At 42.2% G+C, this 23,886-nt stretch overlaps 1 protein-coding gene across 5 annotated transcripts in view; it reads right to left on the minus strand.

Moving 5' to 3' along the window:
* RGS7 (regulator of G protein signaling 7) overlaps positions 1-23,886 on the minus strand; it is a 140,397-nt gene that overhangs the window by 60,003 nt on the left and 56,508 nt on the right. For all 5 annotated transcript variants that reach the window (XM_081856375.1, XM_081856378.1, XM_081856377.1 and 2 more), the window contains exon 3: positions 21,675-21,771. In XM_081856375.1, coding sequence (XP_081712501.1) covers positions 21,675-21,771 — 97 coding nt within the window. The remainder of the gene's footprint in view (positions 1-21,674; positions 21,772-23,886) is intronic.

Genomic DNA, 23,886 nt, shown 5'->3' on the forward strand with positions numbered 1-23,886 from the left:
ACTTTACGCCTTCCACCCCATTTCACCCAGCCATTCCCCACTCCCAACTCCTGCTGTCATGCATGTTCTAAGGCAAAATTAGATAGGTGTTGCAAAGCAGAAATGATAGACAGGGGAAGGGTCAAGCACTCCAGCCCACTAATTCTTCCCTGAAAATGCCCCTCCCCTTGGTGCTTTGAACACTGGTAGCAATCATGATGGTGGAGATCCAATATACACCACCAGTGTGCTGAGTATTTGCAATCCAGTTTGCCTGATTTCTTTATCAGTGACAAAGGACGAGACTAGTGGGTCATCTAATATGCATGACCATTTATGGTGGTTGTTTGCACACAAAAAATAGATATGCCCTTGTATGCTGATCTGTTTTTTGTTTGTTTTGCAATGTCAGATTGGATGGTAGATCATTGACTGGCCATAAATGCTGGTCTGTTACCTTCTCTTAAGTCCTAATGGTGACACAATATTATTCCCCAGGGTTAGCTTATTAATCAGTCTTTCCCCCCTCTGAGCATCAAATAATAAAATGCTTTCTAAGATTTGACAAAGGTCCGTATAGTTAAAGCTATGGTTTTCCCAGTACTGATGTATGGAAGTGAGAGCTGGACCATAAAGAAGGCTCATAGCCAAAGAATGGGTGCTTTTGAATTATAGCGCTGGAGGAGACTCTTGAGAGTCTCATGGACTGCAAGAAGATCAAACCTATCCATTCTGAAGGAAATCAGCCCTGAGTGCTCGCTGGAAGGACAGATCGTGAAGCTGAGGCTCCACTACTTTAGCCACCTCATGAGAAGAGAAGACTCCCTGGAAAAGACCCTGATGTTGGGAAAGATTGAGGGCACAAGAAGAAGGGGACGACAGAGAACGAGATGGTTGGACAGTGTTCTTGAAGCTACCAGCATGAGTTTGACCAAACTGCGGGAGGCAGTGGAAGACAGGAGTGCCTGGCATGCTCTGGTCCATGGGGTCACGAAGAATCGGACATGACTAAACGACTAAACAACAACAAAGATTTGATGCACAGAATTAAAGCGATGATTGACCTGGTATATTTTTAGACCTTCCATAAATTCCCCTCTCCTTAGGCCCAGAAATAATGTGCTGTGCTGTAGTGTGCTGTATTGTCAGGGTTGTGCATACAATAATTACACTGGTCAACAATAAATTTGTTGTCTACATTTTTTTTTTCAGTTGATTTAGGATGAATCTGATGCGCTGAATCCAAAAATCACATTGGTTTTGCTCAATCAGGTCAAGTTTTTGAGCTATGGCCACATGTCTTTTTTTACGTTTTTGTTCACATGTACGCTTGTGTGGAGCATTTTAGAAGAAGTTGGTGGGGGTAAAATGCCTTGTCAAATAATTGTTTTGATTGGAAATGATTATTTTAATGACAAGAAGTATTCAGGTCCGATAGTTCTGGGTGATTATGTCGAAAAGGGATCAGTTTGAAGTCATAAAACCTCGAAATCTTCCATAAATTGGTATAGCAAAGCATAAAGTTGGGGGATCAAAACTAAGTTAATGGGGCAGTCGCCCCATGAAGTATCCTGATCTTCAATCAGCACGTCGTCCTGTAGCTCATTGTGATGAAATTCTAGTGCCTATCTTCGGAGAACTTCCTGACATTAGTGACGAAGATGCCTCCAGTGTTGAAGGACATGAAGAAGAAGTGGTTCTTGAAGATGATGCTCCACATCCATTTTCCCAAAAGGAGTTGAATGATCTAGTTCGCGACCTCAGCTTGTCAAAGGACTCTGACGAACTGTTGGCATCCAGATTGAAGGAAAAAAACCTCCTCTCTGACAGTGCTCGTATCAGCTTCTTGCACAACAGGCATCAAGAGTACCTCCGTTTTAGTCCAAAGTTCGAGATTGGTTGCATTATTACCAGATAAATGAGACATTTAAAGAGGACAGGAAAATAGGATTCCAGAAGGAGAGGTCAAAGTTAGAAACGGAACTGTTAGAACCCAATACTAAGAATCTGTCAAGAATGTATAATTTGCTGCTTAAGTGGAATACACAGGAGGAAACGGTGAAATCAGCCATGATTAAATGGGCACAGGATATCGGTCATGACATTATGTTTGCTGACTGGGAACAGTTATGGACCACTGGTGTTAAGTTCACGGCATGTAATGCCTTAAAAGAAAATATAATGAAAATGATTTATAGGTGGTACATGACCCCAGTCAAGCTAGCAAAAATTTACCATTTGCCCAATAATAAATGCTGGAAATGTAATGAGAATGAAGGTACCTTTTATCACCTATGGTGGACCTGCCCGAGGGTGAAAGCATTCTGGGAAATGATCTATAATGAAATTAAGAAAGTCCTTAAATGTACATTTACTAAGAAACCAGAGGCTTTTCTCCTGGGCATGGTTGGCCAATTGGTGCCAAAGAAAGATAGGATTTTCTTTATGTATGCTACCACTGCAGCAAGAATTCTTCTGGCAAAGTATTGGAAGATGCAAGAACTACCTACTCTTGAAGAATGGCAAACAAAGGTGATTGACTTCATGGGACTGGCAGAGATGACCGGCAGAATTCGTGACCAGGGGAAAGAGGCAGTGGAAGAAGACTGGAAGAAATTTAAAATATATCTTAAAAACTGTTGTAAAATTGATGAGTGTTAAGATGTCAAGGGGTAAGAAATAGAGAATTACAGCTGTAATCAACAAATTTACGGGAATGTAATGAAGGGATCTAAATGGGTAATTTGACTAAAGGGTTGCTAAAAAATTCTTTTTAAAATAAGGATGCAGCGAAAGGGAGGTATGGGGAAGTCGACTGAAAGAAGTTACAGGAAAATAAGATTATGAAATTATACATGTTTAAATGTTTTGTATGTTTTTGTTTTGTGTTTTGTTTGTTCTTATTATGTGTTTGAAAAATGAATAAAAATTATTTAAAAAAAAAAGAAAAGAAAGAGTACCTCCGTTTTTTCTTGGAAGAGAAGGACTTGGTGTACTGTGCAGATATTGCGCAGCTTCTGCTCAAGCTTGGAGTGCCACAGTACGAACCCAAAGATTGGAGACTGTTCATTGACAGCAGCAAGCGATCACTGAAATGTGTTCTGCTACACAACCGCAACCAGTTTGCCTCTATACCCCTGGCTCACTCGAGTACACTGAAGGAGAACTATGAAGCGGTGAAGTATGTGCTGGAGAAAATTGGTTATGATCAGCATAAGTGGTTTATTTGTGTTGACCTGAAGATGGTGAACTTTTTTGGGGACAACAGTCTGGCTTCACCAAGTACCCATGTTTTCTGTGCATGTGGGATAGTAGGGACCATGCTCAGCATTACACGAAGAAGGACTGGCCTGTGCGGGAGGAATTGGTGCCTTGCAAAGACCCTCTGGTGGACAAAGACAGAATACTCTTCCCACCGCTGCACATCAAGCTCGGCTTAATCAAGCAGTTCACCAAGGCTCTGGACAAGGATGGTGACTGCTTCATTTACTTGTGCCAGGCTTTTCCAGGATTGACCATGGAGAAGTTGAAAGCTGGCATCTTTGACAGTCCTCAGATCCGTCAGCTCATCAGAGATCCAGAATTCGGAAACTCAATGAACGAAGTGGAACTGGAAGCGTGGAAGGCATTTGTTCTGGTAGTGAAGAACTTTCTTGGCAACAATAAGGCCAGAAACTATGCAGAACTTGTCAACAGCATGCTGACTGCTTTCAGAAACCTGGGCTGCAACATGAGTGTCAAGATGCACTACCTATTTTCACATATGGACCAGTTTCCTGAGAACCTGGGTTCAATGAGTGATGAGCAGGGGGAGAGATTCCATCAGGACATGAAAGAGATGGAGACCAGGTATCAGGGTCGCTGGGACGCAGTCATGATGGCTGACTACTGTTGGACTCTGAAGAGAGAGCTCCGTGCTGCTGAGCATTCCAGGAGTTCCAAGAAACAGAAGTTCAAGCCCTGAAGTTTGAAAAATGGTGCAGCAACATGCAATTTACGTGTACTTACCTTTATCAATGCCCACCATTCAGTTTACAGAAAACCTGACCTGATGTAGAGAAACGGATGCCATTTCCTGATTCAGCAGTGCAAAAATACCCTAAATCAGTTGTAGAAATCTAGACAACATTCAAAAAGTAAAAAATTGTTGCCCAGTGTTATGTTTCACCTTTATTTGCCATTTCTAGATGCAACAGCTGAATTCACTAGTGCAGTAGTTTTCAAGGGTTATCGCTGGGAATCCATTGCTAACTTGGAAGTTTATTAGGAGCTTCTCAAGGAGAAGTTCAGAAATGGTAGGTAGGTTTTCCTGAAATACAGTTTGAATAATGTCCACCATAACTGGTCTTCTTCACCAAAGCACCGTCATAGTGAGCGTCGAGTGTATTCTTTTTTTCTTTTTTTGGCCATATCATTTTTATTAATTTTACAGTAATGCTTTCCGTAACAATCTCTCCTCTTATATTATACAATTTGGCTTTTTAGGGCCATGACTTCCTTCACACCTTCCTTATGATTTTCTGTCTTTCCTTTCAAATTTCTGCATTAAATCCATCCAGTCCCAGTGCCTTCCCACTTTTTAGGTTTTTAATTGCTTTCAGAATTTCTTCTTCTCCTATTGGTTCATTCAGTCAGTCTTTCTAATCTGTCGGAATCCGTTGCACCTCTCTCTAGCTTTGAGTGTATTCTAGGTCAGGTACCTTCTTTCATATCCTAATGATATTGTTATCAAGGCTTACCATATTAATTTTCTTCCTAACACAGAACTCACTCGTCAGTCAGAGCTCTGACTTCACTCCATAGCCAAAAACACAGATAGGTGGGAACAGTCAGGCTCATCTTACAGAAATCACTTAGAAGAGTACCTGCACATTTTGCTTCATAACTTTATTTTTAGGCGGGTTAGGGCAGAGCTTTCCAAACTTTTCGTGCTGGTGACACACTTTCTAGACATGAATCATTTCGCGACGTAGTGATTCAGTTTTGTAACATTTTGTGACACAGTAATTCAGTTTTACTAGCAGACCAGATGTTAAACTATCCTATTTCCAGCCATGGGAGGAGAATGAGGAGCATTTGCATGACACACCTATACACTGTAGCTGACACTCTTCATTTCTACTACACCATGAATGAAGTTAGTGGAGGCCTGGTCCATTTGGGTGGGGGTCGCCAAGCCAGTACCTGGGAAGTCCAGTTTGGGCAAGATCTAGCCTCCATACACAATGTACCTTCAAAGCACATCAAAGCACTGTTTGTGAGTTGTGTAGGCTAGCTGCTGTCAAAGATGGAATGCAGGATCAGACAAGCACAGCAAAGGGTTATTAGATTTTTATAGTTATCCTAGATATTCATAGTCAAAACAAAACAAATTCCTTCCAGTAGCACCTTAAAGACCAACTAAGTCAGTTCTTGGTATGAGCTTTCGTGTGCATGCACACTTCTTCAGATACACTGAAACAGAAGTTTCCAGACCATTCTATATAGTGAGAAGGTGGGGAGGGGTATTACTCAGAAGGGTGGTGGGAATGGGTGATTGGCAGATAGCTGTGATGAGCCTGTTGACGACTCTTAATGACTGCAATAGGTCTTACAGGAAAAAGCAAGGGGTGAAAAGGTGAAAGATGGCTTTGTCATGTATAATGAGATAAGAATCCAAGGTCTTTGTTCAGACCAGGTTTCTCCATTGTTTTGAGTTTGGTGATAAGTTGTAATTCAGCAGCTTCTCTTTCCAGTCTATTTCTGAAATTCCTTTGTAGTAAAACAGCTACTTTGAGATCTTGTATAGAATGTCCTGGGAGATTGAAATGTTCCCCTACTGGTTTCTCTGTCTTGTGATTCCTGATGTCCGATTTATGTCCGTTTATTCTTTGGCGTAAGGTCTGGCCTGTTTGTCCAATATAGAGAGCTGAAGGACACTGTTGGCATTTTATGGCATACACAATGTTAGACGATGAGCAATTAAATAGTCCCGAGATGGTATGTGTGATGTTGTTGGGGCCAGTAATGGTGTTGTCCGGGTGTATGTGGCAGCAAAGTTGGCATCTGGGTTTATTGCAGGCTCTGGTGCCAGTGTCCGTGTTAGGTCTGGTTGTAGTATTATTGTGGGTTAGGAGTTGTTTAAGACTGGGTGGCTGTCTGTAGGCAATGAAAGGTCTTCCTCCCAGAGCTTGAGAAAGAGAACTGTCATTGTCCAGGAGAGGTTGTAGATCTCTGATGATGCGTTGTACTGTTTTAACTTGGGAGCTGTATGTGATGACTAGAGGTGTTCTGTTATTTTCTTTTTTGGGTCTGTCTTGCAGCAAGTTCTCTCTGGGTATCAGTCTGGCTCTGTTGATCTGTTGTCTAACTTCATCTGTTGGGTATTTTAGTTCTAAAAAGGTTTGCTGTAGATCTCTTAGGTGAGAGTCTCTGTCTGTAAAATTGGAACAGATGCGGCTGTAACGTAGTGCCTGGCTATATACAATGGACTGTTTGGTATGTTTGGGATGGTAGCTAGAGGCATGTAGATATGTTTGTCGGTCAGTTGGTTTACGGTATAAGGTGGTGTCTATGTGCCCATCCTGTATTTTTATAGTAGTGTCCAAAAAATGTATTTCTTGCATAGATTGATTCATTGTTAGGTTGATTGTGGGGTGAAAATCATTGAATTTCTGGTGGAAGGTGTCCAGGGTCTGTTGACCATGTGTCCAGATGATAAAAATATCGTCAATGTATCGCAGGTACAAGAGAGGTTTGAGTGGGTAGGAGTTTAGGAAACGTTGTTCTAAATCTGCCATGAAGATGTTGGCATACTGTGGGGCCATGCGGGTGCCCATTGCTGTGCCGCTGATCTGAAGGAACAGGTCATCACCGAATTTGAAGTTGTTGTGGGTAAGGACAAATTGGCAGAGTTTGGTGGCAAAGTCCGCTGTGGTTTTATCTGAAATGGTGTTCCTTATAGCTTGTAAACCATCGTTGTGTGGGATGTTGGTATACAGAGATTCCACATCCATAGTAGCTAGTATAGTATTGTTGGGAAGATTATTTAAAGATTGTATTTTCCTCAGAAAATCTGTGGTGTCACGTACATAGCTGGGAGCACTGATGGCATATGGTTTCAGAACAGAGTCCATATAACCGGAGACACCCACTGTAATAGTGCCAATACCTGAAATGATGGGGCGTCCTGGATTTCCTGGTTTGTGTATTTTAGGTAGAAGATAGAAAGTTCCTGGTCGAGGTTCTGTTGGTGTGTTAGTGAGGATCTGTTCTTGGATGTGTGGGGGTAGCTCCTTAACAATCTTGTTCAGTTCTTTTTTGTATTCTTGTGTGGGGTCTGAGTCCAATTTTATGTAAAAGGCAGTATTGGAAAGTTGTCTGTGAGCCTCCTGAATGTAGTCAGTTTTGTTCATGATGACGACAGCTCCACCTTTGTCCGCTTCTTTAATTATAATGTCTGGGTTGTTTCTGAGATTATCTATGGCTCTCCTTTCAGCATGGTTTAGATTTTGTTGTAAGCGATGGTGCAAGCGATGGTGCAAGCGATGGTTGCAAGCGGGGACTTGGAAGCATTTTTCCGCCGTTTACGCCTGAAGGAGTATTTTCAACACACACAACAACAAGACAAAGCAGAACAAGCAACAACTTCACAACACAACACCTCTCAACCCACTGGAGAACAACAACCACCCTCCCAACAGAACACTGACCACCAACTACCACCGAAAAAGTGTTACACAAAACGGGACTCCACATGGACCCCTCCTGATGGACGCAATACCACACTGGACTTGTACATTGACTGCTTCCGCCACAGAATCCAAACAGATGTGACCAGAAAACACCATCGAGGTGTTGTGTTGTGAAGTTGTTGCTTGTTCTGCTTTGTCTTGTTGTTGTGTGTGTTGAAAATACTCCTTCAGGCGTAAACGGCGGAAAAATGCTTCCAAGTCCCCGCTTGCAACCATCGCTTGCACCATCGCTTGCACCATCGCTTACAACAAAATCTAAACCATGCTGAAAGGAGAGCCATAGATAATCTCAGAAACAACCCAGACATTATAATTAAAGAAGCGGACAAAGGTGGAGCTGTCGTCATCATGAACAAAACTGACTACATTCAGGAGGCTCACAGACAACTTTCCAATACTGCCTTTTACATAAAATTGGACTCAGACCCCACACAAGAATACAAAAAAGAACTGAACAAGATTGTTAAGGAGCTACCCCCACACATCCAAGAACAGATCCTCACTAACACACCAACAGAACCTCGACCAGGAACTTTCTATCTTCTACCTAAAATACACAAACCAGGAAATCCAGGACGCCCCATCATTTCAGGTATTGGCACTATTACAGTGGGTGTCTCCGGTTATATGGACTCTGTTCTGAAACCATATGCCATCAGTGCTCCCAGCTATGTACGTGACACCACAGATTTTCTGAGGAAAATACAATCTTTAAATAATCTTCCCAACAATACTATACTAGCTACTATGGATGTGGAATCTCTGTATACCAACATCCCACACAACGATGGTTTACAAGCTATAAGGAACACCATTTCAGATAAAACCACAGCGGACTTTGCCACCAAACTCTGCCAATTTGTCCTTACCCACAACAACTTCAAATTCGGTGATGACCTGTTCCTTCAGATCAGCGGCACAGCAATGGGCACCCGCATGGCCCCACAGTATGCCAACATCTTCATGGCAGATTTAGAACAACGTTTCCTAAACTCCTACCCACTCAAACCTCTCTTGTACCTGCGATACATTGACGATATTTTTATCATCTGGACACATGGTCAACAGACCCTGGACACCTTCCACCAGAAATTCAATGATTTTCACCCCACAATCAACCTAACAATGAATCAATCTATGCAAGAAATACATTTTTTGGACACTACTATAAAAATACAGGATGGGCACATAGACACCACCTTATACCGTAAACCAACTGACCGACAAACATATCTACATGCCTCTAGCTACCATCCCAAACATACCAAACAGTCCATTGTATATAGCCAGGCACTACGTTACAGCCGCATCTGTTCCAATTTTACAGACAGAGACTCTCACCTAAGAGATCTACAGCAAACCTTTTTAGAACTAAAATACCCAACAGATGAAGTTAGACAACAGATCAACAGAGCCAGACTGATACCCAGAGAGAACTTGCTGCAAGACAGACCCAAAAAAGAAAATAACAGAACACCTCTAGTCATCACATACAGCTCCCAAGTTAAAACAGTACAACGCATCATCAGAGATCTACAACCTCTCCTGGACAATGACAGTTCTCTTTCTCAAGCTCTGGGAGGAAGACCTTTCATTGCCTACAGACAGCCACCCAGTCTTAAACAACTCCTAACCCACAATAATACTACAACCAGACCTAACACGGACACTGGCACCAGAGCCTGCAATAAACCCAGATGCCAACTTTGCTGCCACATACACCCGGACAACACCATTACTGGCCCCAACAACATCACACATACCATCTCGGGACTATTTAATTGCTCATCGTCTAACATTGTGTATGCCATAAAATGCCAACAGTGTCCTTCAGCTCTCTATATTGGACAAACAGGCCAGACCTTACGCCAAAGAATAAACGGACATAAATCGGACATCAGGAATCACAAGACAGAGAAACCAGTAGGGGAACATTTCAATCTCCCAGGACATTCTATACAAGATCTCAAAGTAGCTGTTTTACTACAAAGGAATTTCAGAAATAGACTGGAAAGAGAAGCTGCTGAATTACAACTTATCACCAAACTCAAAACAATGGAGAAACCTGGTCTGAACAAAGACCTTGGATTCTTATCTCATTATACATGACAAAGCCATCTTTCACCTTTTCACCCCTTGCTTTTTCCTGTAAGACCTATTGCAGTCATTAAGAGTCGTCAACAGGCTCATCACAGCTATCTGCCAATCACCCATTCCCACCACCCTTCTGAGTAATACCCCTCCCCACCTTCTCACTATATAGAATGGTCTGGAAACTTCTGTTTCAGTGTATCTGAAGAAGTGTGCATGCACACGAAAGCTCATACCAAGAACTGACTTAGTTGGTCTTTAAGGTGCTACTGGAAGGAATTTGTTTTGTTTTGACTATGGCAGACCAACACGGCTACCTATCTGTAACTAGATATTCATAGTTATGGTCCTATTTTACATTGAAAGATAATGCCTCAAAACCTACACTGTACACAGGTGAGAGAGCAGGCATGCATCTGACAGCAGCCCCCACTTTACCAGGGTGGTCTATCCAGTTAAAACTGGAGCATATGACACCTTGTTGTTTGGTTTCTCAGTGCAATCCATTTTCTTCATTGGTTGGTCACCAAATTCACATAGCTAATACTTCCCCAACCTGTTTTGTCTGTGAGTGTACAATGGAGGTCAGCGACAAAATGGAAAGGCAAAAGGGGGGGGGGAGTGTTCCCGTTCCAAGACATTTTGTTCTGTTCTGCTGCACCTTGAATTGTTCTGCCAATCCTGGGCAAGGTTGTTTAAATAATCCTGTTGCTATGGCAGATTGAAGAGCATAGGAGTCAAGCAGCTATTCCTTGTCCTCCGTTGTACTAGGCACAATCACATGAAATTGCAGGAGCCTGGAAATTACCATCTGCGTGCATTTCACTGTTTGTAAGTTTGGCTGGCATTAATAATACTTCTATCTCCAGGGCCTAAGTGCACAGTCACATCAAGATTGATAATTTCTTTCAGCCTAATAACCACCAAGAGATTAATTTCTCACAACACTTGATTAAAAACTCTGGAATCTAATAATTTAAAGTTTGATAACTAGGCTTAACTAATCCGGTGATCTATTTGCTTGTGATTTCTTATAACAGAAATGAATTATTTGCACATCAATTATGTATCATTGATAGTCACTGTTATAAAACATAGGGCCATGTCTCCAAAAGGAAGCATCCCAGTTGAAGTGCTAACATTTCAGGGCTATAAATTTATATTCAGGCAAAGAGTCTGGCTCTTCAAGTGTGACCTTCACACAGCACTCCTTACTGCTGGGGTGGATTCTAACTCCCTTCAGCCTGAGCTGAAGGAAGTTATAATGACTCCTGGTCAGGGATGGTAAATGATGTAATCTAGTAACAGCTGGAGGGTTGTAGATTAGCCATCCCTGCTTTACTGTATTGGGGGTGCTTTACATAAAGTGTATAATAAAGAATGGTTATTCCAGTTCACAGCTTGTGGTGAGCCCTGCTGAGAGCTATATGGAAAAATATATCATGCCAAACAAAAATTTGGAGCAAGTGGTATGGAAGTAAAAGGCAGTTCCTACAAGCTTCCACTGTGATTAGAAGCTTTAGGCCCCTTGGCTCTAAGCCAGGTGTACAGAACTTGTGACCTACCAAGCTCCAGACATCTATGATGGCCCATCAAGATGGGCTTGTTTTTTTCAGTTTGCTGGAGACCAGAAAAAAAGTGCAGCTATCATGTAGATCACCAACATGGTTGGTGCATGCAGCTTCCTGAATCACAAGTTCTGTAGGCCTGCTTTATGCCTTAGCTTAAATGGTGAGGTGGATGGCTGAGTCCCTAATGACTAGCTCTCAAACGACTACGCAAACGCAGATCATCTTGAAATTTGCACACAGAGAGGGCGCGTGAAAGAGTGCACATGGTTGATGGCAAGTAGTGGGTGGGTGGGTGGGTGGGTGGGTAGGCAGGATAAATAGATGGTACAAAATCACAGGGAATGGAATGCAAAAGTGAAAAGAATTGTGCATTACCGAACATACAAGAAGCTGAGCAGAATGATATGGGAAAGTAGAAAGAATGGGCTTAGCCATGCTGGTCTCAATCAGCAGAACTTCTTATGTTCCACTTCTAGAATAATCCTGTGGAATGAGAAAGATTTGCTGTTTTTATTTTGCTCCCCCAACAAGGAGTTCAGGAGAGTACCTCACCACCACCAAATAACTTATACACACAACATTGTGAGGTAGCTTAGGCTGAGGGAAAAGATGACTAGCCAAAGGTAACCCTATCAACCAGCCTTAACCGACCTGGTGCACTCCAGCAGGATACTGGGGAAGCCCAGCCAGATGGGCAGGGTGTAACAAAATTATTATTGTTATTACTATTATTATTATCTGTGGCTGATGTGAGTTGCAGTTCAAAACATTTGGGGTGTCCATTTAGACTGCTATAGACCAAGTAACAAAGGGTCTAGAACCTGGGTCTCTAGGGCCAAAGGCCTTCAAATATTTAAGTCTCATTCTTCATAAGACAGAGGAAAGATCAGAGGTTTTCTTGTCTCCCTTATCACCCTTTATGGGGCTACATTATTTATTTGTTCAATTTATGAGTTCCTTGACAACAGGGCTGGATTTGTCAGTTTTAATTCTCTAAATTTCTCATTTCCCCATATTAAATTCAGTTCCCCACAATCCTGCAGCAATCTGTAATAACAATAATTAAATTCTTATGAATTTGCATGTTCAGACCCAGAGACCTCCCCCTTAAATAAAGACACATTTGACTCAAGTTTTAGTTTTTGGCCGAATTTAGGCCACAACTTTATTGATTACAGAAAGTGAGTGGTTGCATAGGCTCTGGTTCGACTAGCTCCCTGCATCCTTGAGGGCAGTGCTGACCCAGAGCCCTATCATAGGTCAGCCAAGGGTGAACACATGAGGTAGGCGGAAAGCCCGGGAACGGACTATGTCCACTCCCCAGATGCTCCCCTGGACTCAGGCACAGGCACAGGCACAACCCCCTTTTGGGGGTTGACCAAACCAAGTTGAGTCTCTGCATTCCTTTAACGGAATACCCTTCACATAGGGATGATGGTGAAACCATTCTCCCATCCCTATCACCTGAACCAGTGCCTATCCACAACCTTACAAGTTGTGGCGATTTGCTATGCGGCAGGCGAAACCCAAATGGCAACAGCCAATCAGCCAAGTGGGGAAAATTCCTGCCATGCCCCTATCTCAACAACAGCTGACACACGACGGCATAGCAACGTCAATCGCAAAATATGCTAAATATAGGGAGAGGTGGGCGGGTGTTCCGATGCATGTGCCGAAAGAGGAAGTCCTGGGTCACATGCATAGGCATATATAGGTCCCTCGATCCGTTTAGGCTGCACCCCATTGCCCAGATTAAACCCAGCAACAAGGAATCTACCAATCGGGTGTTGTGGGTTGTCCAATATACCCACCCACAACACAGGAGGTCAGTCTCCAGGTCTCACCACAACACGTGCCCTCTTTGAGGGAGGACACACTTTAGTGCAAATTTCTCTCAAAATACACATTCTTGTATACAATCGGCCTTTTTTGCAATACACCTTTCTGCAAAGCAATTTCCTGTCACACTTTCCTCCAATATATGCCTTTTTGCACATGTTGGTGGGCTGGAGAACTGCACTGCAAATTTCAGGGGTGCATTATTTTTGAAGGATGGTGGTACTTTGGTGCACACATTGTTTCACAAAATGCAGATTGGGTAGATTCAACTTTAAAGGTGCACTTAATTGAACTCCACCCCATCCCTATTTGACACATAGTGAATCACCAAGCAATTTAGCAAATGTATACAGAAGTGGGTATGCAGCATCTCACAAGCATATGATTGGTATGGAGGAACCAGGAGCTAACCAGAACCACGGGTTCATGGCATTTGCACCAGCCAGGCTCAGCGATAGAGCACTTGCTTTGCAAACAGTGCTGTAAAGCCATACATGCTCAGCAGAGCGATCCATCCAGTTGTCAGACCATTTGTGTCCCTGTTGCCATGGTGGCAGAATCATGAGTCACCCAGCAGTTAGGCAAGGGGACTGCTGCAGCAGGGACCTACCTTGGGTTCGGTTGTGAACTGACATAGGTCTTGAAGGTGACTGTGCTCAACCACAATCATCATCCACTGGGGAAGGGTCATAGCTCAGTGGTAGAGTTTCTGCTCTGCATGTATAAGGTCCCAGGTTCAATCCCCAGGTAGGGCTGGGATAAGACTCCCTGTCTGAAATCCAGGAGAACCACTGCCAGCCATTGTAGATGAACATTGAGCTAGATGAGCAAAGGCTACTTCTTTTGCCCTGGGTTCTCATGTAACATTATTACTTTCCTAAGCACCAGGCAAGGGACCATTGTGGCTTCATAGTAGCCCCTATGCCTGAGGTCCAACACTTCATGTTGCTTGTGGCAAAGGAGACAAATAATACTGAGCAGCAACATTGGATGGGAGGATCCAGCAGGAGCAGTCTATCTGAGTGCAGGAACTTAGAACTGCAACTGCAGCGCCCTTCAAAGACCCGTAGACCTTTTTAACTCGCACCAGGGCTGGTTATTGTGGGGCATGGAGAACACAGTCACCATTGGAGCCTGCCCCGGTGTTGAAATGACTGCATGCCACCAGCTCAATGTGTGAAGCACTTATCAGACTGAAACAACCTGGAACTACAGGGGCAGCATCAACAAGATGACTCAGCCAACAAGATCAGTCAGCCTTGTATACGTCATAATATAGAGAACAGATGGCTGAGAGACACAGATACCATTTACCTAGAAACATTAAATGTGCCTGTGCATCAGTGGCTGACTCACAAGGTCCTCGAGTTTTTTTATTCTTCTTCAGAGCACAGAACAAGCATTAATTCATGGTGATTTTAAAGAGGAGAGATAACTTGAATAAATCTACTTGTAGACCTATACTATTTATGGGCCACCAGCATGAAAGGTTGCAATTCTGGGGTGGAAAAGAAAATGGTTCTCCTTTCACTGAACTTGGGAATGTTCAAGAGCCAGAGACAAGGAGGGGATGAGAGGGAAATCAACACCATCTTTTATTGGTCAGTCTTTCTGCAAACTGGAACAACAACAACATAAATGACAAGGGTCATTCAATCCAAAAACATGCTTGCTTGTCTGTGTAAAATAGTAACAGAAAACGTGTGTGTGTGGGCACACGCACGCTTGCACGCACACACATAATGATATTCTAGAACTGGACTCATGTCCATGGGGACAATCTGAGCCAAAAGGCTTCACTCAGGAAAAGGTAAAGGATCTCTGGATGATTAAGTCCAGTCAAAGGCAACTATGGGGTATGGCGCTCATCTTGCTTTTCTGGCTGAGGAAGCCGGCGTTTGTCCAGAGACAGCTTTCTGGGCAGAAATTGTGATTCAAACTGCACCTCCATCAATGAAGCATGCCACAAATCATTCACATAGTCTATCTGCAGTTTTCTTCTAGTCAATGGCAGGCCAGCAGGCTTCAAGATTCATTTTGTCATAGAATCCTGCCCATGGCCGTTCCTAGTGAGCTTGAACCATCAACCTTCTGGTTAACAGGTAGATACAATGACCCACTGCACCACTACACACTAGGGTTGATTTGCTGCTGCTACCAACGGTAAAGTGGGGCAGGGCGGGGATTTTATATCTTCTTAATGGGTACTAACAGTAGAGATAGATGTCTTCCCATCAGAATACTTTAAAAGGACATTTTTAATAAGTTACATTTAAGTCTATGATGACAATTCTGCAAAATTGTCACAGACTTCCATTAGTTTATTTGCTCTGCCTGCTCTGCTAATGCTCCAGATGGCTCAATCCACTGGATTGGAAAGTAATCATAAGAAATGAAGAATTGCAAACTCAAACAAAACCTTTTAATGAGATTTGGTGTGCCCACCCCAACCCGCACAATTTTCATTTGGTTTCTCTGAAAACACAGGTGACCCTTGATCTTAACTAGTTTCTGGCTCTGAAGTAAACTACTAAAGGGTCAATGCTAATTTATGTCCACTCTTTAAAAATGAAATTGGGAGAGCCAAATCATCTCTGAATGCTAACGTTATTTAAAGGAAGGCTTTTCACTTAATGAAAGCAGTATTCAGCTATTATTAATCACAGGCCAGAAAGTCTTCCCACCAGGGACACACTGAAATTGTAGGGTGAAATCTAAACTTATCTTCTAAAAAATAATAATTGTGTCCTGTCACAGAATCATGGAACTGTAGAGATGGAAGGGACCACGAGGGTCATTTAATTCAAGCCCCTGCGACATAAGAGTTTTTTGCCTAACTTGGGGCTTGAGCCCACAACCCTCAGATTAAGAGTCTCAAGCTTTACCGACTGGGAAAACCTAACCCCAAAATAGTGATTTTAAGCTTTTTGATTGCACGCTTAGGTTGTTACGACAACAATTTATATATTACTTTGTTTAAGTGTTCAAAGCACTTCATGTACATTTACTCAGCAATCTTAGGGAGATACAAAAAATGTACCTTTCTGCAACACAAGTAAGCAAAACAAAACATATTGTGAGATCTAAGAGTTCCAACTTGGGGGCTCAAACTGACGAGAACAAAAGCAATGACTGTTATAAAAAGGGGGGGCAAACATTTTGGGGCAAACTTTAACCAGGCCAATCAAAGCTTTGAGAGAATATTCCTCAATGGCCCTTGAATAAATATCACAGATCTGCATGAATGGATGTTGTTTGCCTTTACAAGATATAAATTACACAGCACTTGGGGGGAAATCATGCAACATATGTTTCCCATAAGCACAAGCGTAAACAGCATTCTAACATGTCACTACGGATTTACTGACATCTCTTTTTACCAGAAAGTGGTGCATGATGGATGAAGCTTACAATTCTAGTGCATAAGAAGCCAAAGACTAAGCCAGAATCGGAGCCTGTTACCATCTACTGTATTGTATTTGTACGACAGACCACTGGAGATCTGAAACGCCACCAAATTTCTTACAATAGGTATTCCAGGTTCTAAGAGGTGGCATCTCTTAGATCACAACAGCTCATGCCAAAACTTTTTAATGTTTCTGCTGCAATAGACTAATGCAATGACCCCTCTGGAACTTACTCCCAAATCTCAGTGTTGCGTGGTGTTATTGCCCTACCAACAAACTTGCAAATGGAATGTCAAATGACTGAATTAAACCAACTATGTTCCTTCACAACCTTCATCTAATATATACCCATGCTGACAATTGTTTGATGGTTTCCTTGTTATTGCTTCAGCTGTGACCACAAATGTGGGAGTGGGATCATCCAATAAGCAACTTGCTATATGCAGCTCCTCCTCAGCTTGTGGGGGGGCACAGGGGATGCATCAGGAGGGGGGGTGCACTGGGAAGGCCCAGTGAATGCCTGGATCTCTCTATTCAGCCCTTCAATTAGCAAAAACAGTTTTCACAGTATAATTTCCAGAAACGATATCCAAGGCTGTGTAGGCACAGGAGGAATGAATCTGCATTAATTGGAAATGTGACTTCATTACAGATCAATTAATCCATATTGAATATGTCTGAATCATTTAATTCAAATTTACACTCTCTAGTCTTCAAAGCCCTCAGCTGACAAATGCCCCCATTAATGGTCGTTAACCCCTGTCTGATCTGTAAGAAGATCCAGGAAATTTCTCTCAACAAAAGACTGGGGTTAAATCGAATCAGAGTGCATAATTTAATTTAACAAAATGGGATCATAAACACAAAGGTTTAATTAATCCAGATTGCTTTGAAGGACCAGCCACACCACAATAACTCCCCACTCGCCTCCCCCTGCTTTGGTGATTTGTTTTTGCATTGTGCGGAACTGTGAAACCTCATTTAAATTAATATATATATATAAAACCCATCAGAAATATATATATAGTATATATATATATGTATATACTATTGGATTGGGTAAGGGTGAGGACCCTAGCTTGGTGATAGACCATCTTTGAAAGCAAATCCCTGGTTCAATCCCCATAAGATCCCCGCCTGATACCCTGTATTGCATGCCACCCCAATCTATGAGCGATGCGAGATTCCAGGAGTTCCAGGCACTTACCCAGGGACTATGTTTCCCTTTGAAAATTAGGCACAGTGGAGATTGCGTTGTCTTTATGATATATGGTTTATTTACACATATATACAACCTGTACCTATGATGGAGGGGCTCACAGCATTCACACCCCAAGAAGGTCTTGCTTCTCTCATAGCCACAGCCTTGGATTTAAGTGGAAATCAAACATTGTGTGCTCTCATGAACGCTCTCTCTCTCTTGGCCTTTTCCAGCCAACCACCTCCCCCTTAGGTCACTTCACAGGAAACTCTGCTCCGAACTCTGGCAGGAAAAGGGGTCCCATCCATTTGCCTTTGGCACAGAGCCCCCTCTCCTTAGCTTTCTTAATGGGACATCACTTTTCCTTTGTTTTTTAAATGGCTCACCACACCAGGCATTTACCTCATTAGGAGGCTAGCCTGTTATATTTTAACACTTGCTGAATCCAGGAGTTCCATGTCTGGCACCCAGTTTAACACTCCAGATCTTGATTAATTTCTAACACTTGCTGGACTCATGAATTATAGGTGTCTGGCATCCCCAGACTCATAATACCCGGAAAGCCACTGCTGGTCAAGGTACTGAATAATTCATTGTGCTGGAGAGACCAATGGTGTGCCTTTGCATCAGGCAGCTTGCTATGCTAATTTGGATCTAGGCTTGGTCATGATTAGAGCAGATCCACCGTAAACAATGGGATGTAAAGTATCACTAAAGTCCCAATGGCACTAAATATTTAGGTGGCACTGTGGGTTAAACCACAGAGCCTAGGACTTGCCGATGGGAAGGTCGGCGGTTTGAATCCCTGTAATGGGGTGAGCTCCCATTGCTCGGTCCCTGCTTCTGCCAACCTAGCAGTTCAAAAGCACACCAGTGCAAGTAGATAAATAGGTACCGCTGCGGCGGGAAGGTAAATGGCATTTCTGTGTGCTGCTCTGGTTTGCCAGAAGTAGCTTAGTCATGCTGGCCACATGACCCAGAAGCTGTACGCCGGCTCCCTCGGCCAGTAAAGCAAGATGAGTGCCGCAACCCCAGAGTTGGTCACGACTGGACCTAATGGTCAGGGGTCCCTTTACCTTTACCATACCACTTTAAACAGCCATGGCTTCCCCCAAAGATCTTGGAAACTGTAGTTTAAGGGTGCTGAGAGTTGTTAGAAGACCCCAAAAGAGCTGCAATTCCCAGAGTTTCCTGGGAAAGGGGACTGAATCGTTAAACCACTCTGCACCCTCAAAAAAACCACATTTTCTAGAATTCTTTGCCATGACTGTTTAAAGTGCTGTGATACTTCTTTGGATGTATACTGTAGATGGGGCACAAGTCTGGATCCAACCCTTGGTGTCTAACATGCATTTAAAGAGCTTTGGAATATTTTTTAAGCAATGCTCTACAGTATATTATTTAACAATATCAAGCATAGAAAGCTATTATACATCATTTCTTTGATTAATATATCAGGTTTCCTTCACTTATCATTAGTTCAAGCCATTCTGCCTGCAATCACAGCTCCGAAAATGAAACCTGGACTGCATAAATCAAGTGCCTCCTCTTATTACTGATATTCTAATCAGCACCAGACAAGAAGACACCTAAACTCATCAGTGTGATTATCTCTGTTGATTGTTTCATGTGATTAAGGTATTAAATGGCCGCTTTCCTGTCAGCAGCTCTCGAGAATTAAGGAATGCCAGTCCCATGGACATGTTTGCTTCACGGCCTGGATGCTAACTTTGCAATGGATATAAAGGGAAAGATCCCAAGATGAGACTGTGGCCAGTCATTCATTTTAACATTAACAAGCCTCTCTAATGGGTAAGTGAAGAAGACACATCCTCAGTTTACTGATTAAGTCTGTCTAGCAGGGAAATCCCATGGTAATTTCCACCCATTATAACCATCTTGCCAGTAAATTGACAAACTGAAATGAAACATTTTGAGATAAGTGAAGCAGCTTCTATCCTAGGTAGGTCATGAAAAATGTGAAAATGATCCATTTCCCCTCATGTTTGCTACCAGCAAAATCTGGGATATGTTCCCCCAGGATCCCTGTGACTCTCCAGATGTTGATTGACGGCAATGCCCATAATAATAATAATTTTATTATTTATACCCCGCCCATTTGGCTGGGTTTCCCCAGCCACTCTGGGCAGCTCCCAACAGAATATTAAAAACACAATAAAACATCAAACATTGACTATGATGACCAACTGATCACTGACCATGCTGCTTGCAGCTGATGGGAATTAAAAGTCCAACAACATCTGGAAAGCCCAGATTCTCCACCCCTGATCTTACTTTTTTGAGCTTGCTGTGGTATAACTATCCTACCATGAAAAAACGACAAAAATCCTGTAAGAAATTGAGCAAACAAAGTAGACATTTGCTTGGACGTTTAGATTAACCACCTGGGCAATGAGTAGGATTGAAATTTAGGTCACCAAAACAAAGATGCAAAGTGCATTTTATCAGGAGATTCTGAATTAGTTCCAAAGTACTTAGAACTGAAGCTGGGTAGATTTGGAAATTCAACTCTAGGGTACCATTAACATCAAATGAAAACATTATTTCCATCATAGTTTCACTTTGAATAATTAGGGTTTAGTTATAAATGTATTTAGAAGAGAAGCTGTAGGCAGGATTTTTGTCGGGAATGCTAATTTAATTATCAGCCATGAAGAATTTGTGCAGGGATATCTGTACAACAGGAGAATGGTGTTTCAAGGGCATATAAACACTTTTATCAATTTTATCAATAGATATAGGATTGGAGGACTTGTCCCCAGAGGGAATACCATAATTGGATCTAACAGCAGGCAGTTGAGGGGGCTGAATCTTAAAAGGATTATTTTCCTTCCGCCAAATATCTTGGAGAAAATAAACATTAGTTTATTTTCTCTGATTTTGCAAGTCATTTTCTTGTCAAAGCCTTAGCTCTTCCAGACACCTTGGCATCAAGGAGCGACAATTTTTATTAACTTGTGTAGCAAATGCTTTGAGTTAAAGAGACAAAAGCAACCAAATAACGTGAATCAATTTCACTCCTCCTTCACCTCTCAACAGTTGTTCATACCCGCACATCACTTCCCCTTCACTTCTTTGCATCCCCAAGCCTCTCTGGTCCCCCCTACTTCTCTTTCTTTAAAGCACATTACACATAAAATGTACAAGTCTTTTGCTCCTGTATTCCCAAAGATCCTGCTTCAGATGCTCAGATGTTAAGATAATGCACCACCATAGTATGCAATGTATGGGGAGCTTAATTGGGGCCTCTGCTATATATATTTGGGGGAGGCTCTTGGTGCAGTTTAAATTATGCCCCCAACTTCCCCAATGAGGGAAGGGAAGGGTGGATGGGAGCTGAGCTTGACTCAAGTTCAAAAGCAGCAGCAGCAGCAGCAGCCATTGCTGAAGAATATCCAGCAGCCCAGCAAGGAAAGCTTGCCCCCCCCCCTTTCTTCCTCCAACTCCTTCACTTTCTGCTTTGTCTTCTCCTTATTTTTCCTGCTTGGGATTCACACCCTCCTCGAGCCTTATCTCCCAGTTTGTCAGGGGCAGACACTGTATTAATGTCTTTAATCTGCCCACCCACGTCTGGGACTCTTAGCTCTACATCAACAAGCTGTGCCTGTCCCCTGGAATTCCTGAATGGTGGCAATGCCATCTTCTCTTGATTTTATTTAATTGAATACACATAACAACGCTCACAGCTCAACAGATGGTTCCAGAATCATGGAGCTAATGACTTCATTGCTTGCTTTGTGTTTTAACTTGGTGTTTGAGCTATCATTGTCCACATATATCTGTTACAGCCAATGCACTTCCAACAGGACATAAGGTACATTTTGAACCTTACCAGAGAAGACACTGGGAATCTTGGAAAGAAAACTTTTGACTGTACGAATAAGAATCCCGTTTTTCTCATCTTGCATACGAGCTATGACATCTTCCATCTGGGCAAAAGAGAAAGAAAGAAAACAAACAAATTACATCACTGCAATTATCGTGTGAAGAGACGTAACTGATTTTCTCAGAAAAAAAGAACCAGCACCTGAAGATTACATTTCTTTCTAATGAGATATCGGATAGGTGAAGTTTATGAAAAGTTCAGTATGATGAAATGGTGAAAAACTATACAACAAAACAAGAAATCTCTCCCACAGCTTCTACAAGAGCAAGCTTCTTTCAGTCCCCTAGGGCCTTGCAGGTTCAGAGGAACAAAGGTGACACTAGCAATCTCAAGACACTGTCTAGTGACCATCCACTATGACTAGCTCCATGAACCCTGGTGTTCCCCACTTTTAGGATTAGTAAAGTTTTCAGAGCAGCTTGTTATCAGCATAAAGATCCACTGCGTTCACATGCAAAGTCTTGGCTATGGCTGAAGTATTCCTCTAGATAGTGGACTTTTGAGGATTAGTTCCTATCAGATATGAATGCCCAGGTACAAAATACACAGCCGACGCGCACATGAATTATGCTTATTATCCTTCATCATCCTTAAAATTCATGCACTCTATATTTTAAGGAGAATGGAATATAGCAGTTTGATACATACCTGATGTACCACTCATGTATACTAGAGTATTCTCATCCAAGTACAAAAAGACTCACAGCAACTCACACTAAATTGGTTCTGACATAGCTCTGAACTGAAGGGAAAGTCAGGGACAGAGCCTAAGGAACTGCCAAACCAATACTTTTCACTCAAGAATCACTGGGTGCCCACCACCACTTTCTGTCTTCCAACTGACAGCAGTTGAAAGTAAACCCCCCACACACACACTGTCCATAAAGAATATATCTCCTATGAGGTGATCAGAGCTGAGCAATGTAGTAATACAAAACATTTATTAACATTTATTAAGTCATTTATAAAAGTAGTAGTCCAGTGTTAGCTGCTTTAAGGACTGGTTTCTGAAACCAAACATTTGGTTTAAAAACACTGAAAACTGTTCGCTGAAATTTCTCATGTTCAAGGACAGCATTTGTGAAAGTATGGAACCTGGAAAATTAGATAGATTAGTAATTTGGGGGTGGGTCATGGAGTCCCAATCTGTCTGTCACCAACAGTTCTCAGATAGAACATTTCACATGAAAACATAGCTTTTTTACACCGAAAGCAGCCTGCTGTGCATGTTCATTCATACTCTGAAAAGAAGGAAAGAATGTGAAATAAGATTTGTATCTTTTAAGACAGTTCAAACAATTGTACGCATTAATTTTTGTGACTGTTGGTTTACCCAGAAACATTACTGAGCTCTGCTATATGTTGTTCTATGTGAGTTTTGGAGAAAGTTCACTGGTGCCTGACTCATTCCAACTCATTCCTTTTCTTAAGCACAACAGAATAAAAAAAAGAATATAAGCTAAAAAGTCATGGCAAAATATGTATCAGATTGCTACACAGATAAAAACTTGATTTAGAATTTCAGCTCCCCACTCCTCATCCTGTTTAAATATATGTAGGAACTATATATGGATGAAGCTGTCAATTGTGGTTACTCTCAGTGTCTCATTTTTCCAATCTTAAATTTAGTTTCCCACACTTCCACATGAGGGTGCATTTTTTAAAGTCATTTTGAAAATTCATCTGTCTTTTAATGTGACTTTCTCCTAATGTTTCTATGCAATTGTGCCTACTATACCCAAGTTTGCAAAGCAATTCCGTATAAAACAAACCATTTTTGTATAGCATTTTTTAAAAACTAATATATGTATTTTCACGCACACTTTGTCCTAGCAAAGGGCTCCTTGGGGAGGAAGGACAGGGTATGCATTCAATAATTAACAACGATAATAAATAATATATACATTCTGTACACTTTTCTTGTGGCTGTAGAAGTGCAAGTTTTGGAGAATTGCACATTTCAAAGTATGGCTGTGTTTCAGTTCTCATATTGTTTCAGAAAGTGTAGGTTAGAGAGGCTTGCCTTGTCTCCCAGCTGTTGCCTTCCACATGAAGACAGTTGTAGATGGAGCATTCACTTCAGGCCACACCAGCCCTGCCCCTGCCTGCTCTCCACCCCCCACCCCCCACCCCCCCGGTGCCAGAGCATGAAGCTCCG

The sequence above is a fragment of the Podarcis erhardii genome, assembly GCF_964252035.2.
Source record: "Podarcis erhardii genome assembly, chromosome: 3".
NCBI lineage: Eukaryota > Metazoa > Chordata > Lepidosauria > Squamata > Lacertidae > Podarcis > Podarcis erhardii.